General features: G+C 41.4%; 1 protein-coding gene across 1 annotated transcript in view; it reads right to left on the reverse strand.

The window, feature by feature from the left end:
• Nucleotides 1-16,972, reverse strand: part of LOC116401360 (regulating synaptic membrane exocytosis protein 1-like) — a gene marked incomplete at its 5' end in the record, with an annotated part of 45,287 nt that extends 28,315 nt beyond the window's left edge. Inside the window, 2 exons of the mRNA XM_031879719.1 lie at nucleotides 14,251-14,262; nucleotides 16,694-16,972. Coding sequence (XP_031735579.1) covers nucleotides 14,251-14,262; nucleotides 16,694-16,972 — 291 coding nt within the window. The remainder of the gene's footprint in view (nucleotides 1-14,250; nucleotides 14,263-16,693) is intronic.
• Between the last annotated feature and the right edge of the window lie 1,336 nt (nucleotides 16,973-18,308).

The following is an 18,308-nucleotide window of genomic DNA, read 5'->3' on the forward strand; positions in this document are numbered from 1 at the left end:
AATGTTTTATTAAAATGATCATAGCATGAGTTGTGGACATTTCACACATATTCTGCAGGTCATGGAGTGAATGCAAAGCCCTTAGTTGCACTGCTTCACATTATACATGATAATAAAGTGACGGTAGTGTTAGCGACCTAATAGCTAATGCCATCCTATATACTGTACACACCTTTAAAAACAGGCATACTAATAGCGAGTTATCTGCTTGACATAATACGAAATTGAATAGCCCCAAAACACGCTACCGTGTTTGCCAACAAGCTAACGCTGTAACACAAAAACCGAATGGGACATGTTAATGTGGAGAGCATAACGTTCAAACACACACACATATTGTATAATAAACTACAACAATGTTGTAATATTGTCCACACGGGATAACAGCGTTGTGCTGTTTTACGTTACTTTTCAAGACTAAGCAGTGTGTCGGCTAAGCTCGGCTAGCTAACATCAAGCTAGCCAGCTAACGCTAACATCAAGCTAGCCAGCTAATGCTAACATCAAGCTAGCCAGCTAATGCTAACATCAAGCTAGCCAGCTAATGCTAACATCAAGCTAGCCAGCTAACGCTAACATCAAGCTAGCCAGCTAACGCTAACATCAAGCTAGCCAGCTAACGCTAACTAGCATAATTCTCCCCTACACAAACAAGTTAATTTCCGAGACATTGTAGGTCAAACGTAACACACTGAAAAATGTGAGTGGCCAAACTAGCAGTTCAGAAAGCAAACTGGCACTGAATGCTCAATAGGTTGAATGTTTAGCATTAAGTGGCCCTGTGACTGCTCTCCGTTGCTGGTGAAAACTGCGCTAGCTAAACCTAAAGAGTTGTTGGATGGAAGCCACACTTACTCATCCCATTCAGACTCCATCGCTGATCGAGGCACGTCGGTGTCCTCTGCGAACAGCCAGTCGGCGGCGTGTACGGCGTAACATTCACCCCATGAGGGCTTTTCGTTCACTTTATCCAGATGGATCCAAGAGTTTTTGATAAGTCTGCCCGACATTTTTCGTTGGCGGAAGATCAAGTGCAACTATTGTGCGACCATATGTTCAGGTACCTGCCGCTGCTTGACGTGACCTGCTGTCTGCTGCTGCTGACAAGCATGTAGCTTGACCTCTCACCTGATACCGACCAGTTCACTGTTGTTGTTCTTCTTCTGTGGTTTTTTTAAGGCCTCAAAATTGTTTACATCATTATTTATTTATTTATTAGTACTATTGTATTCCTTCCCAAATAGTCTAGGTTTAGGCTATTTGGGAAGGAATACAATAAAGGAGGACCATAGGAAAATATCATGCTTATAGTAAGTTTACGGTATTCAGTAATAGCGTCATGGTTTTATACCATATAGGTTTATGGTATATTACAAAGTTATCATGCTGAGAATGAGTAGCCGTATTTGCGACAGAGCTTGTAAGTGTTTTATGTTCTCTAGATGGCATTGCGCTGGCATCCAGCAGCACCTTAAAGAATATCTGAGTTATCTTTCATCAGGATATCTACTTAAACTCCCAGATGAAAACTAATTTCAAGCACTGCCTTTTTTCACCTACGTAACATTTCAAAATGATGCAGAGAAATGAGTTCATGCATTTGTTACCTCTCGGCTAGATTACTGCAATTCCTTATTTTCAGGCTGCTCGGATAAGTCTCTTAAATCTCTCCAGTTGTTTCAGAATGCTGCAGCACGTGTAGTAACAAAAACTAAGAAAAGAGATCATATTACTCCTGTATTAACTTCTCTGCACTGGCTCCCTGTAAAATCAAGAATATAATTTAAAATCCTTCTCCTCACCTACAAAGCCCTAATTGGTCAGGCACCATCATATCTAAAGGATCTTATAGTACAACATTACCCCTCTAGAGAGCTGTGCTCCCTAAATTCAGGGTTGCTTGTGGTTCCTAGAGTCTTAAAAAGTAGGATGGGAGCCGGAGCCTTCAGTTATCAAGCTCCTCTTCTGTGGAACCAGCTTCCTGTTTCAGTCCGGGGGGGGGGCAGACACACTCAGCACATTTAAGAGTAGGCTTAAGACTTTCCTCTTTGATAATGCTTAGTTAGGGCTGGCTCAGGTTTGCCTTGGACCAGCCCCTAGGTAAGCTGCTATAGGCCTAGACTGCTGGACTTCCTAGGACACACTGAGCTCCTCTCTCCTCTTCTCTCTCTCTCCTTCTGTATGAATTCATGTCCCATTAATGCTCATTACTGACTTTGCTTCTTCACTGGAGTCTTTGTGCTTTCTCGCCTCGCAGGTTTCTGTGGATCGTGGTTATATCTGGACCCTGGTCTTGCATCCTGCCATGGCCCCGTTGATCCCCACTGCTACTATTATTATTATTATTAGTTACATTACTATTACCGATACCATTGCTGCTTATATTATCATTATTATTATTATTATACTATATCCACTGTTGTTAGTTATTAGTAATTTTCCCATCATTATTATACTTACTACTCTCATTATATGAATAATTTCTGTCATATGCATTGAATGTGTTGTAACTCTGTTATGCTGTTCATTCTGTACACATCTATCACACTTCTGTCCATCCTGGGAGAGGATCCTCCTCTGTTGCTCTCTCTAAGGTTTCTTCTTTTTTTTCCTCCCTGTAAAGTTTTTTGGGGGAGTTTTTCCTGTTCCGATGTGAGGGTCCTGGGACAGAGGATGTCGTATGTGTACAGATTGTAAAGCCATCTGAGGCAAATTTGTGATTTTGGGCTGTACAAAACCAATGATTAACCTTCTAATTCATCACCAGGCCTGAGCATGTAGTAGTCAGGGATTGGACATCTCTTTAGCCATTAGGGGTGTTGGGGGTTTTTCCTGCGGGGTCTTTAAATTCTGAAGGCATTGAGGTTTATGACTGCAAGATTTTGTGCAATGAAGTTTGCATCATGAACCAGGTCTCTGAAAGGCAGCGCTGAGTCATTGTAACTGTTAGGCTCCCTACCTGGGATTACTATTACTATTTGGTGCTCTAGCTCAGTTAATTAGTTTAGAGGGTTGATATTTTCACATTATGAAATACAAACAACCATGGGTAACATTAAGAAAAACGTTACGATACTCTCCAGATATGTCATCGTTTTAGATTGTGTTGTACAATAAACTCATTTAAAAAATGAGTTCAGCTCATTAGGCATGGAGATTATACAATGGTGTCACGTAGCGCAGGGGTTTACATGCAGAGACCCGCAGAAAAAATAAGTATTACCTGACATTTAAGTTTCTCTCACAAAAACAACAGTGTATACACTCCTAAGCATGCCCTTTGATTTGACTGAGTTGTTCCCTCTGATGAAGTAAAATCAGATTGAATAACCTTTAGCTTTTTTTGGTGGTGTATTTGCTCCATACTTGCAGCATAAATAAGATGCTTTATCATTTGGCCTTTTGCATGCATGCAGTTGCATGTCTCTGCATCGACTGTAAATCTGCTGGATGTCTGTGCTGTGGAGGCGAAAAAATGATCCTGACGCCTGAATTACATCTCTCAGCATTGCAATTCATGTTACAAATAATTAAGAAAAACAAATTTAAGAAAAATTAAACTGTTGAATGAAATTTCCTGGTTTACTTAAAGGATTACACCATGTTTCGTGTTAGATTGTTTCAACTGCCTTCCCGTGACTACTCTCTATAAGCACATTTCATTCCCTGCCGTAGCAGTTTATTGGGTTTCACCTTTTTTTTTTTTGTTGTGAGGTGTCGTCAGAGTGAGTTGATACCGGCAGAACAAATGGAACGAGCGGCGAGCCGTTATTTTTATAAGAGACTCCCTTAATCCCATAGTAATCCCTGTATTAGATCACTCTATGATGGTGAAACAAGCACCGGAGAGGAGGAACACCCCCCCCCCCCTTCCCACACACACACACACACACACACACACACACACATACACACAGGATGGACACGCATATACTGTGTACTCACACAAAACCATTCATACAATGAAATATACAGTATGCACATGAGCATGGATGCATACACGCAGACACAAACGCCTGCTCTGATCCACACAAACACACACACACACACACACATTTGCAAAGTGTCACATGACCACAGCAAGAACCCCCCCCCCTGAGATGAGTTAGTGAGTGAAGGAGAGAGCCAGAGAGAGAGAGAATAGCTTCTCCACAGATGGAAACTAGGACACCAAACCCCTGTGTGTGTTTGTTTTTTTTTGCGTCCTGCTGCATCTGTCTGTGTGTGTGTGTGTGTTTCCATCTGTGCATGTGTCTATTCGCATCTGTCAAGGAGCCCGAGTGTGTATCCTCATGTGTGTGTGCCATCACTGCTCATGTGTAGGGCCTATATGGTGCGTTTGGGTGCATGTGATACAGTGTAACGATGAAAAATGAAAAATTTGTGGGAAAATAAGAGAATGTTGAAATCATTTTCCAGGATGAGACACAATTTTTCCAGGATCTCTTATATTTTTCCTCTCATTTTTTCATGTGTTTTCAGTGACCGGAAGATTTTATCAAATGTTTTGCGGGTTTTTCTAAGATGCGGGGGAAACCCTGAGAATGGCAATTGTAAGAAAACTTACAAAACTTTCCATGTAGTTTTTCCTAATTAGACACTATAAGCCAACATCTCCAGAAAACAACACTAAAGGGGTTTCGACGGCCTTAAAAGTCATTCTGACAGTTACAGAGTAAATCTAATCGTGTACTATCACCACAGATTGGGGGGGCAAAACACAGAGACAGCATGCCGCCAAACAGGCGTGACCACGTGTACCCTAAAAGGTAGAGGAGGAGTGGGGGGCGGGCTTAGGAAGTATAGCGTCAGCCGACGACAGCTTGACGTATGGCAGCGGCGGCGCGCAAAGGTGGGCGCCATAACCGAGGGCGCCTATAAATCCCGCGCTAAGCATGAAAGACTGCCACAAAGGAGATTAGTGTCCACATCAGCTAATGAGGTACTATATCAGCACAGTGCGGTACCCACAGTAAAATATACACACACACAAACGCACATACATATACACAGTACACACACACATGCACCGGCATAGACAGCTCACACACGAATAAGTGCGTTTGCAGATGCCCAAGTGCAACGTGTTTGTACGATAACACTTGGAACACTAGTCCTAGCAGGCACAATGCATGATGGACTACACACACTTTCACCAAACACACATACACAGGTTATAAGATAAAGACTTTATCAACATGCATGGATGCCAGGATGTGGTGAGTGCGGGTAGGCATAATGCTGCACTTCCCTTTTCCCACCACTGAATGTCTCTAGTTAGCAAAGATAGCACCTGGCAATGTAAAGGTCTGCCTGAGTGTGTGAGTGAGTAATTGAGTGAAGTGTGTGTGTGAGAGAGAGAGAAAAATAAATGAAATGTGTGTTTTTGGTGGAGTATACACTTTTTTTAAATGTAAACTGGCTGGAGGTTTATTTGACTCTAAATGGACCATAATTTACTAAATGAACATTGTGCTGTATTGAAGAGGACTTGAAACTTGAGATTGAGACCATGAACTCATGTTTACAATGTTTACTGAGGTAATAACTCAAGACAGTAGAGTCATTTCCTCATAGACGTCTATACAACCAGACTTCTTTTTGCAACCAGAGGACTTGTTCCCTGCTGGTCAGTAGAGAGAATGCATGTTTTAAGACACTTCCACATTGACTTCACCCCCAGACCCGGAAGTTGCCGCCTGATGTGTACACATGTAGACATCTAGAATGTCCATTCAAGCAGTGATCACTGATTAACTGTTTCTGCTGTCAACGTCTTCCCGTATTCCCATAACGAGAGAAAACTTGTCTTCATCTCCGGGCCAATACTAGCTGACATAAAAAGGACAATTACAGCTTGCCCAATTGAAACAAATTCCTAAAGAACTCTACATTTTTCTATGGTAGTTTGGTAAGATAGCAAATCTGACTTGTTTTGTTTCCAGTTCACAACCTCTACTTATTCGACTCTGTTTAATGGTTAATTACAGCCATGCGTAGCCAATACCGCCACCTTCTGATGAAACTATGCTTTATATAGCCAAGTATATTCGCTCCAAACCAGTTGATGCAAGCGCACCTAATTCACCTTTCATTTATTTTCTTTGTGACATTTCAAAAGTTTGTCTAAAATCGGCTCGACAATTGAACGGAAACACAGCCACTGTTGGTACCGCTGTCGCAAAGACAACCGGATCGCTCTCACAGGACACACTGCATTTTTTTTTAACCACAGTTATTTGTGGTTGTTCACCATTTCCGCTGCTGGGGATAACTGCAAAGAACTTCCATTGCTACTCTTTGGTAACTTGGGGATAGCTATACCAATAGCTAATGATAGATTGTACCCGGCAGCAGACAGAATTGCATAGAGAAAGTGAGGCTTATATGGAAGCAAACTAAAGCCAGTGGCCATTACATTGTGCAATCAACATTTACTGACCGATGAAGTAAAGCTAAACACTTGTCTATTGCAACTTTAAATTGCCAACACTGTGTTAAAAATACATCTACAGCAACTTGACGTTCATGTTACCGCTTAAATTATACTTTTATTAACGCCGATGACATTTGTCTTTTGTTACTTTTAGTTATCAGACCCACATTAGTAAATACTTCTTAAGTTTTTGCAACCTTTTCTGAACCACAGAAACATCTTCATTCCACCGATGAAAGCCATAGACACTTAAACTAACTTATCAGCACACAATTTATCCGTATCCGTGTCATACTTATCCGTATATTTTACCGAATGTTATTCTTTATTTTTCGTGCGTTTTCTACGAAAGTCCAGCTCGTTACGTGACTATAGTCTTATTTTTAATACATTTCCGTGATCACAGGAAACAGCGGTCCCCCGGAGGAACGCTGTATGAGAACAGCCTGATTAAAGCTACATGACGCTTTCAGTCTGAGCAAACAAAGTGAATTTCAGCGTGTGAATGTGTCTTCCTTGTAATTGTGTGTAAACAGCGCTGCACTTCCAAGGGTGCCTGCACGAAAGCGCGTACTTGTAAGTGTAGGCAAACGCCATACTGTGAGAATGTGTTTGTGTGTGTGTACGTGTGTCAGGGAGTGTATACAGCAACAACCAGGAGAGAGAGAGATGGCCCCCTTAAGACCAGTCAATGAGAGATGGACGTGGAGACGGACGCAGCTAGCGAGACCGGCGATCAATAGTAATCATGAGGCGCTGTGGCGTTAACAGCAGATGACACATCGCTCAGGCTTTTTCTAGCACGCTGCGCCCCGACACAAAGCAGCACGAAGCCATAATTCCTTGTAAGCTTTGAATCAATAGATATACATTAGCACAAGTAGGCACATGGTAAAATGTTTTTCCCGTATTTAGTTTTTTGCCTTTATTTGATAGCTCATTCCTCTCAAGGTGCAAGACGGTCACGGTGGCTAAAGCATAGGGAGCCGCGTAAACTTACATCCCGCTCGTTCCTTTACCCAACAATACTGTGTTAGTGGCATCGTGACCCAGACAAAAGTAAATGAGTGTGGCACCCTGTGATGTTTGGGGCAAACCTACGCAAGCATGACACAGACTTGTCTCTAAGCTCATAAACACCCCTGTGTGTCTCACAACTATGACGTTGACATGATGGCTAGAAGATTGAACAGACATGTGATGAATGAACACGCCGAGTCTCCTATGACAAATTCCTAAAAGTGAGAGAGGAAGGGGCTGTGAGGGAGGAGGAAAAGTAACTGCTAAGATGCTGGGAAGACGGTCCTCGCGAAAGGGGTACGATTATACGGGCTGCTGCAGTTGGCCAACAGTGAGGTGACTGGTGTTTGACGTGTTTAGCCTAGCTGAGCATAAAAGCAGGAAGAAACAGCTGGCTTGGCTCCGTCCAAAAGAAAAAAGTTTCATCATATAGCTTTCCCTAAAACAACAGATTGTAGAGCAGTGATTCTCAACTGGTGGGTCGCGAACCAAAAGTGGGTCGCAGACCCGTATTTAGTGGGTCAAGGGCCTTTGCCTGAAAAAAAGAAAAAAAATCCTTTGCTTTTATTTTGAAGGGGATATTTTCTATTCACACTCCTTAACAATATTTGGCGTTAATGCCTTGTAATGCTAATATCAGCAGAGGATAAAGTGAAAACTATACCTCTGTCAAATACAGTGGCTGGCCGTGCATTTTATACCTAGGCCTTCACTGCTGTCCTGCAGCTGAAATACCACCTTATAACCACATGATGGCGCCACAGCTATTATTCGTTTTTAAGGCTGTAACTATGTATGTCTTCGTATTAAACCATTCGGTATGAGGCTTACAATATGTTTGGATAATGCTCGAGCATTTGGAAGATACAGAAGCTTAAATTCAGGAAAATATAATATTTTCTGCACTCATGTAGGACAGTGGTTCTCAGCGGGTCTGGATGTGGGACCCACCATCATTCCTTAATGACAAGCCACAACCCAAAGAGATTGTTTTCGGATTTTACTTCACAACTCAAACATTGAACGTACTGCTCTGCAATGTCTTTCCTCGTCTCAGCCCCCTGTGTCATGGTGTGTGGTACATCTCACTCAGTCAGGAAACTTGTCAGAATGCCCATATTTGATTGGCTGAGCTGCATCACATGATGTGATTCACTACCCTACTAAGCCTCTGCTGTTAAGTTTCGTTTCACGATAGTCACGTGCTCGCCCACTGACCAATCACAGCACACTCTGCACCTCACGGCAGAGCTGTACATGGACACTGAGCTGCACTAATGCTGACGTCATTATAGGCTGGCTAGCAGGTGCTGACACTTCAAAGAATACGCCTAACTAAAGATCTGATTGGTTGAAGACTATGACAATCAACAATATCGTCCCCATTCACTTAAACTGCAAAGGGATTCACTTGTGAGTCTGCAGGCCTCGGGCCTCTCTTCTTACCTAGAGACACAGAGGTGAAATCTGATTGGATAAAAGCTCTACTTAAAACAAGCTGCACTGGAAGCAGAGCAACTGAGGAACACAGTAGCTGTGCAATGAGAAAATAAGATATTTTTTTATAAATTATAATACATGTCGTGTATTTATGAAAAATTATTAAATTATAAAATAGCTATAACTTTGTGATTCTGTTTAGGCCAGCAGAGAAGGCCTTGCAGGCCCTGACGGCCCGCCACTGGTCAAATGACACTATAAGTAGACAAATTGAAGACATGTCGGATGACATCAAACAACAGACCACAGCTCGAATTTAGGCAAGTGGTCATTTTGCATTACAAGTGGACAAATCTACAGACATAACAAACAAAGCAGTTTTACTCATTTACGTGAAACATGTGTGGGACAGGGACTTACAGGAACAATTTCTCTGCACAAGAGAGCTCCCTACTACTACGACTGCAGAGGACATTTCCAGCTCAGGTTCAAACTGCATCTTTTCATTAAATAAATTTGAGAAGTTGAAAATTTTCCTCGATTTGGGTCACGGCTTGTCATTAAGGGGTGATGGTGGGTCCTGCAGCCAGACCAGTTGAGAACCACTGTTGTAGAGTATACATTTAACAAACAAGATACATGTGGTGTTTTTTTTTTTACTTAAGACAGAGCCATACTAGTTGTTTTTCTTTGTATACATTATGCTAAGCTAGGCTAACTGTGCCTGCGTTCAGCTACTTAATGCAGAGAAAACTACTATAATAATCCATTACCACCACTACTCTATACTCCATAAAGCACCATCATACCTGCTTGGACCTTTAAAAACGTTCTCCTGCTTGTAGAAACAAAAAAACAACAAAAACAAATGTTTTAAATTTCCAAACTTAAGAAAACGATGTTTGTGCCCCATGTCAAACGAAAAGTCAACATTGATTTATTTGTCACGTAACATGCGTATTTTAGTTACGCAATTTACATAATTATCTGAACCCAAACCACAATCTTTTCCTAAACCTGACTGTTTGCTGGAAAGACGGAAGTTGAATTTAAAAAGACTGTATGCACATGAGGAGCGAAATTAACTCGTTGCTGACCTTACGTCTTGCTGAACCTTCGTAAGAAAACACAAAATACTAAATAAAATAACTTTTCGTAAGATATCATTCAAACCGTTGTATGAGGATAGGTTGCTTTAAGTGTCTACGGCTTTTATCAGTGTAATGAAGTAGTTTTGTTTCCTAAACCTAACTGAGTTGTTTCCTGTGAAGACGGTAGTTTATTTTGAAAAGACTGTATGTGTGTAATGCGCCGAAATTGACAAGTTTTTCTGGAATGTCTTTGGAAAACGCAGAAAAAGGAGTAACCTTTTGTAAGATATCATAGAAAACATTGTATGAGGATATGTTGCCATGGTTAACAGCACCAGTGGGCTGGAAACACCAGTGGATAAAGCAGCCATGTTAGTAATTCTGAATCAGAACCGGTCTAAAAACAGATGAGCAGTGTAAGTTATAGCCATATAAAAGCACAGAACCCCTACAGAAATACATCCCTGGACATTACAATTAGAGAGAGGAGAAGTGTTAGTGAGCGTGTGTGTGTGTGTGTATGTGTGTTTGAAAAAGAAACACACACACTCCTGAGTCTCCCATGAGAAGAGGAATCAAGACTTCAAAAGTGGCCCTTTCTGTAAGAAACACTTGGCTCCAGTACAACAACACACACTCATCTCTGCACGAGAGCTCAGCCATCACTGCAGATAATGAGCGAATATCATTAGCACCACACACTAGGCTGCATGCACCACACACTGTATAGCGTTATGCTTATTAAAACTTTATTTATCTCTCTATAATCGGCTTTCACAGATGTTCTTTTGAAAGCAAGACAGCACACTCATCGCAGGTCATTCAGTGTACAACATTAATACGCTGGAAAGACAAGATGATGTTAGTGAAAGAAAATGTAGAAGCCATTAAGCTTACATTTTCTTTTTTCACAAATAATAAATAATCAAGTCTTACAACATAACCTTGGAAGGTATGTTGTGTGGTTAACTCCGTGTGTCTTGAGAAGTATGATATTTTGGAAAAATAATCAATTATTGTTTAATGTTATTGTATAGCCTGGCCGTGGTGATTTGCCATGGCTAGCTCAGACATGGCTGTAGCAATGGGAGGACAGGAAGCGTCAAACTACATTAACGTATTAAAGACAGAAATTAGATGATTTCAGAAGATGGTAAATGGTAAATAGTCTTTACTTGTATAGCGCTTTTCTAATCTAAACCACCTTGGTTTGTTTAGTTTTGAAGCCTCAATTTCAGAATTTTGGCTGTCGCCATTTTGGATATATTGCAACCAGAAGTGACACGAGAGGGTGGAGCTATGTACAACCGAGAGCTAAACAAGATGTTTTTAGCCCCCGAAAAAGGTTTACAATTAACTTTCATGTACTGAAAACACACTATGAAAGTGTATAAGTTCAAAGACGAAAACGTTGACAACTCCCAGACCTGAAAATGCCATGGTAGCAACCTGTCAATCACAAGGTAGTCACGCCCTAAAGCATACCCTGCTTTATGGTCTATTTTAGTCTAAATGGACCATCATTTACTAGATGAACATCGTGCTGCATTGAAGGAGACTTGAAACTAGAGATTGAGACCATAAATTCATGTTTACAATGTACAGGTTTAACGCACTTATGCATTGGTTTCTCTATTCAGACCTGGAGGTTGGTGCTGACATCTGTGCACTGCCAATTTGTGAAGCAGATAGCTACATAGCGGTTTGCTGCGCATTTGTGGAATGCGTCCTCCAAGCAGACAGTATAAACATAACTACTACGCATCCGTGGTGTCCACAGCTGTCCGAGCATGCGTCCCTTTGGGAGTATAACCAACGGTTACGTTTTTTACTCACTGCTGAGCTAGTAAAAATGGGAGCTGCAGTTTTTTGTTGGCTAACGAATTAATTGTTGTTTAACTCTGTAAAAATCACAAATACATTTTCGTAGTAGACGAACTTATACTAAGTTACATGCTAATGGCACTTTCATTCGAATAGCTAGGGCACCATCTTGAACACAGTGTTCAGTTTGCTTACTAAATCTATGGACTGAAGAAATTGAAAAAACAAAGCTCACACTTCATCTGCAGAAAGTCCAAACACAAATTACTGGACACACTTTTTCAAGTTATCAAGTAGTTTGCAGTTGTCACAAATCCCTTTTTGCAGGTTGAGTGCAAAAACAACACAGCAATCCACTACAAGGGCAAAATATACAGTATCGTTTGACAAAGTGTGCTGCCAAACAGTGAATTTCAAGGGCTCTCAAATAGTTTCCTTCAGATTATTGATCGCCACCTGAAATATCTAACATCTCACTGTGGTAACTTTAGTGAAATAAAAGTTACTCTCTACCTACATATTTCCAGGGACTGACCTCAAAGACCCACGGAAACCCAGTTTGAAAAGCACTTTATTAAAAAACTGATTTTGGTTGTTAGTTATGATTAAGCCCATAATTCAGTAGTTGTCAACGACAGTTGAGGTAAACATAATTAAAAAAAAAAAGCAGCATGTGTTTACATTCAGTATACCTTCAGTAGCTAACATACCACAGACCTGTTAACGCTAGTTAATGATGTGCTAACATACTCTGCTAATGTTAGCTCAGCAGGTCTTTACGTAGAAATGTAACGTTTTAGAAACATTTATCTCCCTCCAACCTCTCCGGGTAACGAGTATCCCTATAACACAGCGTTTAACCATGTCTAGCTGCAAATACACAAAAACCGGCCGGAAAATGAAGAACATCTGAAACCATTGCATGAGAGTCTATGGAGCAGAGCTTGATAGCTGTTCGATGCTGGTCGGAGCTGGCCAATGCTACGCTATTATTTGCCAGTCTGCATTTATTGGGGCAGCGGGCGATACTTTAAATGTTGAAATTAAACGATCACCCATTTTTCTGGGGACCACCTGGAACTCCCTCAAGGACCCCTGGGAGTGTCGGGAATGTCTGTGGCAACAATTTCACTTTAACTTTGAGTATTTCGTTTGAGAAGAATGGAAAAAGTGGGCAGAGTAACTTTGCATTTTTGGAGTGCTGTGCCAGGCAAGATTAATCAATCCTCAAGTAATTAAACAAATCCATATCCAGCTATACAGACAGCGCTACATAAGGCCTCCATTCTGCCAAAACCTTCCACTTTAGAGCCAGTGATTGTTGTACGGAGCTTTAGCAGGGGAGTGAGACTGCTATGTACAGCACACCAAAGCACTCTTGGACAGCCGTGGCGTTCAAGCCCAGCCAACTATCATTAAAGTGCCAGTTTGGCAGCTGCCCTGAGGGAAAGCAGCCAAGGCCAAGCAAGGTTCTAAACCTGACACAACTACCCAAGCAGAGGAAGGTGTTAACGGGCATGTCCGCTGGGAACATTTCTCCAGCAGTATCATTTCAGATGATTCTTCCGAACTCCTGTTTAACCAGGCCACACAACAGAGGACATTTTCTCTACAGCTATGGAGCAGGCCAACACACCAATGGCTTATGTGTCACGATCCACAAGAAACAGGAGATGGTTAAGTGTCCAAGCCCAAGGTCAACTATGCGTCTCCCGCTGTGGCAATGAAATAGGTTGCATAGCTGTGGTTTGGTTGGGCGCTTGGGTCTGGGTTTGATGTGGTCAAGCACAAAGCACAGCAATAGTTTGATATTTTGGGATATTGGTTCATTAGAGATATCACTTCCTGGACTGTCTGCTGGTTGCTTGGCAACCTCACAATGATGCTAAGACCCCAAATAGTCACTGCGCCCGGCCAAGAAATAGTCGGCACATAAACCTTGTAAACCAAAACATAAGACATAATAAATCTATTTTCTTTCTATGTGTTCTACCTCTGAGGTCCAAGTTGTTTCCCTGCATCAAATGCATGCTGAGTGATGCTATAGGAACATCAGTAGGTATGGAAGACAACTGATTGTTTTAATCTAGATGATGTAGTTGAAATATTCAACCAGGAAGGTTCCTGCTACTACTCATTGTTACTACTACTACCGCTACTGCTTCTACTGACACAACTTAGAGATCAAGATAAAGATAAAGAGGTTTTTATTGTCATTGTACTGATACAACGAAATTCCGTTTGGTAGCCCTCAGCCAGCCAGCAGCAGCAAACAACGAACAACTTGTGATAATAACAGACACATGGACAGACAGACAGACTGATAGATACAAAGATACATACATACTGTCTGAATCCATTAAGATGGATTGTCTTAAAGGTTCCAGGCAGAGTTATGTAGTCCAGAAATGACACACACACAAAAAACACAGCACTCACCACTTTGTCCTCCTGCAGCCCAGTCAGCCATCCATGTATAATGAAAAGAAAGACAGAGAGAATGTGAGCAAAGATGATATCTGAAAGCATGGCAATGATCCTACAGCCCTACCAGCAACAAACACTGTAACAAAGATATTTCAGCTTCCAATAACGTTACAATTACCCAACAGAAGAGAATATGCTGCCACTCTTTTGAGCCAGATTTGAGTTGAAATGTTCCAACAAATCCTTAAGCATAAACAACTAAATACATTAACTGTTGGTAGTCCGAGACATGATGCGAATCAATTGTGCTACTTTTGATCAAGTCGGGCTGGGAAAAATAGCCTCGGGCTGGTAGATGAAATTTGGGGCTGCTTTTCATCAACATTTGTGAAAACAATATTAACAAGCGAGCTGTCATTTTACGGTCAAAAACACAAACGAAATTCAGTGCTGACGGATTCAGTGTTTTTGTGTTTTTAGCTGAGCCGGACCTGAGAATATTGGGCTTAGTGTTCTCCATGACGCTTGCTGGAAGTGATGTGATGCAGCACCGGTGTGTTTTAGATGCAGTGAGCTGGCCTTTTCAATGCTACATTGTTGTCAGTTTCGGTCACTAAAGTTAAACCATACCATCCATGGTGTATTTTGTAACTTCGAAGAGAGCTAGACTAGCTGTTTCCCACCGCGTCCAAGCTTTAAGCCGAGGTAGGCTAAGCGACTGGTTCCGCACATAGAAACAGAAGCACACTGTCAAGCAAATGACTGTGTTCATGAAATATTAAAGTATTCTTTAAAGTGCTTGGACAAGCAGCCAATGCTGTCATTTTTTTCTGGCAAAGACAGTGTCAAATTTCCAAACTGTATTATTTTCTTTTTAGTTATTTTTTTCATCATTACTTATCGCAATGTCCCCCTCTCACAGCTCTACACAAGAAAAGTAATTAAACGAACACTGCGAAGACACATTGCTAACATTACTCAATAACAACAGTATCATATTAAGAAATACATAAGTCTGTGAAGATTTCGCACATAGCTTCTGTGTATGGACAAGTGCAAAATCCACCTTTCAAAAGCCTTCTCCTGCTGAATGCAGCCGCCACCCGCCCCAACACACCACCCAGGACCCCACAGCTGAACTCTCCCCATGTCAGGCAATTAGGATGTACTTTTGAGCAGGTGTGTGTTTGTGCAAGCGTGAGGTCATTAAATGCCACGCGGGCGATGTAGGGGAGGGGAGGGGGGCGGGAGAGGGGACGTCACTTATTTTAGAGGAAGGCTCGGCTCACCCAAAGCCAACGCACACGCACCTACACCCTGCTGTGTGTGTATAGGGCACCTCCGGAACCCCTGGGAGACCGAGACAGAGTGGGAGACCACCCCCATCCGTCCACAGCTCAGTTTAATGCCCAATTAACCTTTACTAGCTCCTGCCTGGGTCACACACACACACACACACACACACACACAAAACCAGGCATGGATCACATTCACACACATGTCCGGAGGCACACGTAAATACAAGGTAACACACAAAGGATGGGTGTCGATATCGTACACACACACATCCACAGCACACTATTCACTTAAATACACACATAAAGACACACGTGTGCCACGGCTCATCACCTCCACCAGAGTTCTAACACCTGAGGCCCAGCTGCATGTGCTATACATGTATGAAGTGCATATTTTGGATTCAATGATGGATATGAACTTGTGCTGTCCCGCAAAACTTTTTGTTTTTGTTTATGGTACAATCATTTGCATTAAGACCAATTCATACAACAGTTGGTCCAGATCATTTGACATAACTGTTATAACATAACATAAATGAACAATTTAGATACAATATTTTAAATGTTTGGCCAAAAGCAAAAAATTATCGGACAAGCCAGACTGAATATTTCAATAAATAACCCTGTAAATTAAATAAATAAAATGGATTCAAAAATTTAAAAGAAATTGCTTGTGAAAGAGAAATTGACGGCAAAAATGAATGTAAAGTATCAACTTATTTCATCAACTGACTAGTGGTTAAGGAAAAAAAATATTTAAAAAACTTTTTTTACCAACTGATTACAAGTTTACAAAGCTTCATATTTCTTCTAAAAGAGAATCTTATTTATTATTGTGGTCTCTCCTATGATGACAAAGCCCCCCCATCCACTGGGAACGATGGCTCACTGAATGGTTTGATGAGTATGAAAATAATGTAAATCATATGCTATGGCTTTCCATTCACAACATCTCAACCCAGTAAAACCGACAGAAGATTTTGGATCAATGTGTTGAACAGCGCTCTCCACCAACATCATCGAAACCAAAGAATGGATGGAAGAGTTCTGTTCAAATGTTGATAACATGAGAATTGATTTACTATTTTGTGATTTTCACAGGATATGTATGAAATGTTGCCCGATTGCATTGACACACCCCCTTCCGTCTCTCTTACCGTGTTGGATCGTAGCGACACTCGCCCGCCGCAGCGGGCACAGAACTTGGTCTGGCAGTACGAGCACAGGTTCCCGCAGCCGTCTGCAAACTTGGTCTTGTGGCAAATGCCGCATGTAGGCGCATCGTCCCGGTGGACGGTCGAGCCTGCCGCCACCGTGGCCTGCCGGACCACTGTCTCCCTGTAGCTGGACAACTGCTGCTGGATTCCTCTGGGAATAAAATAAAACAAGATGGAAACATAAAGGCTTTGGCATCTTTGAAAGTTGATTGTGTTTTCGAATTAGTACGTTGACACAGGGGCAGTCGTCGACCAAAGAAATTCTATGTCAACGAACAAACTAATCGACTGTTTAATTTAATTTGACATATCTGTAAAACTTTCTCCACAAAGAATCACACAAAAGCACCACTTTAAATCTTGTGTTTACCAGAGATGCTCTCTTAAGTTTTTTGGAAATAAGTAATTTAGTATGAAAAAGCATAAAAAACGACGACTGGACTCAAGACATCTCAGTCGACTAAAACCAAACGACCGATTGGGGGGACTAATTGACTGAGAGGGGGCAGCCCTAGTTAACACAAACACACGCAGTGTGGGAATACACAAACAAGACTTATGGTGGGCATTCGCAAGACAATTGATCTGTATTCATAATAAAGACACCCAATATTGAAGGTCAAACGCCTAATACAGACAGATGAAGTAGTCAAGGTACAGTAACTGGGACGTGCTGCTCTTGAAAGACCATTTGCTAACATTAATGCCTTCATGAAAAACTGAATGCATGTCCACACTTGAAATAGGACAGGGATGTATCCCAACTAGTTAAAGTTGTATTGCAGGGTTGAGCTAACATAAAACGTAATGGTTGTGGGTATTTTGTGATGTGTTCACTATAGACATGCTAGCGTCCATATGAGGCTTTACTTAAGCATAGCCTTGATTTCAGCTAAATGCTAATATCCGCATGCTAACATGCTCACAAAGATAATTTTGACATGCGGATATTTGACAGAGAATGGTCGCCACAGTGGTGGTTTAAGGTATTAGCATGCTAACAGTATCTACTGTATTTGGCATCGAACATAAAGAACATCTAAATTGATGAAAATGTCTTAAGTTTTGCTGGTGTTTGGTTGTAAGCCAAAGCACTGGATGAAAGGAAATGTTAAACAAATGATGACACGAGATAAAAAGTTAAGGGGATTGGCAAAGTTATTACAATCCATCCTGAGGTGGACATGAATACCAAATGTTATGGTAATCCATCCAAAAGTAAAACAAATGTCAAGACTGTTGGTGGTATAGAAAAATTCAGGGGATCAAGATTTATTTTCTAGGAAACCATGAATGTCTGTACCAATTCAATCATGTAGATATTGAGATATTTCAGTCTGTAAGTAGTGGAACAAAAGATCAAACTTTGAGTCACTGGTGGTGCCAGATAAAAAGACAGAGGATCAAGAAAATCATTACGGTTCATCCTCTGGGGACCTGTGTTTCTGTGCCAAATTTCTACTAAATCCAACTATTAGTTGCCAAGTCATTTCAGTTCCAACCTGAAAAAAGTCAACCTCATGATGGCGCTGGAGGGAAAGTCAGCAGATAACTA

The sequence above is a fragment of the Anarrhichthys ocellatus genome, unplaced genomic scaffold (genome assembly GCF_004355925.1).
Source record: "Anarrhichthys ocellatus isolate YVR2014 unplaced genomic scaffold, GSC_Weel_1.0 scaffold395, whole genome shotgun sequence".
NCBI lineage: Eukaryota > Metazoa > Chordata > Actinopteri > Perciformes > Anarhichadidae > Anarrhichthys > Anarrhichthys ocellatus.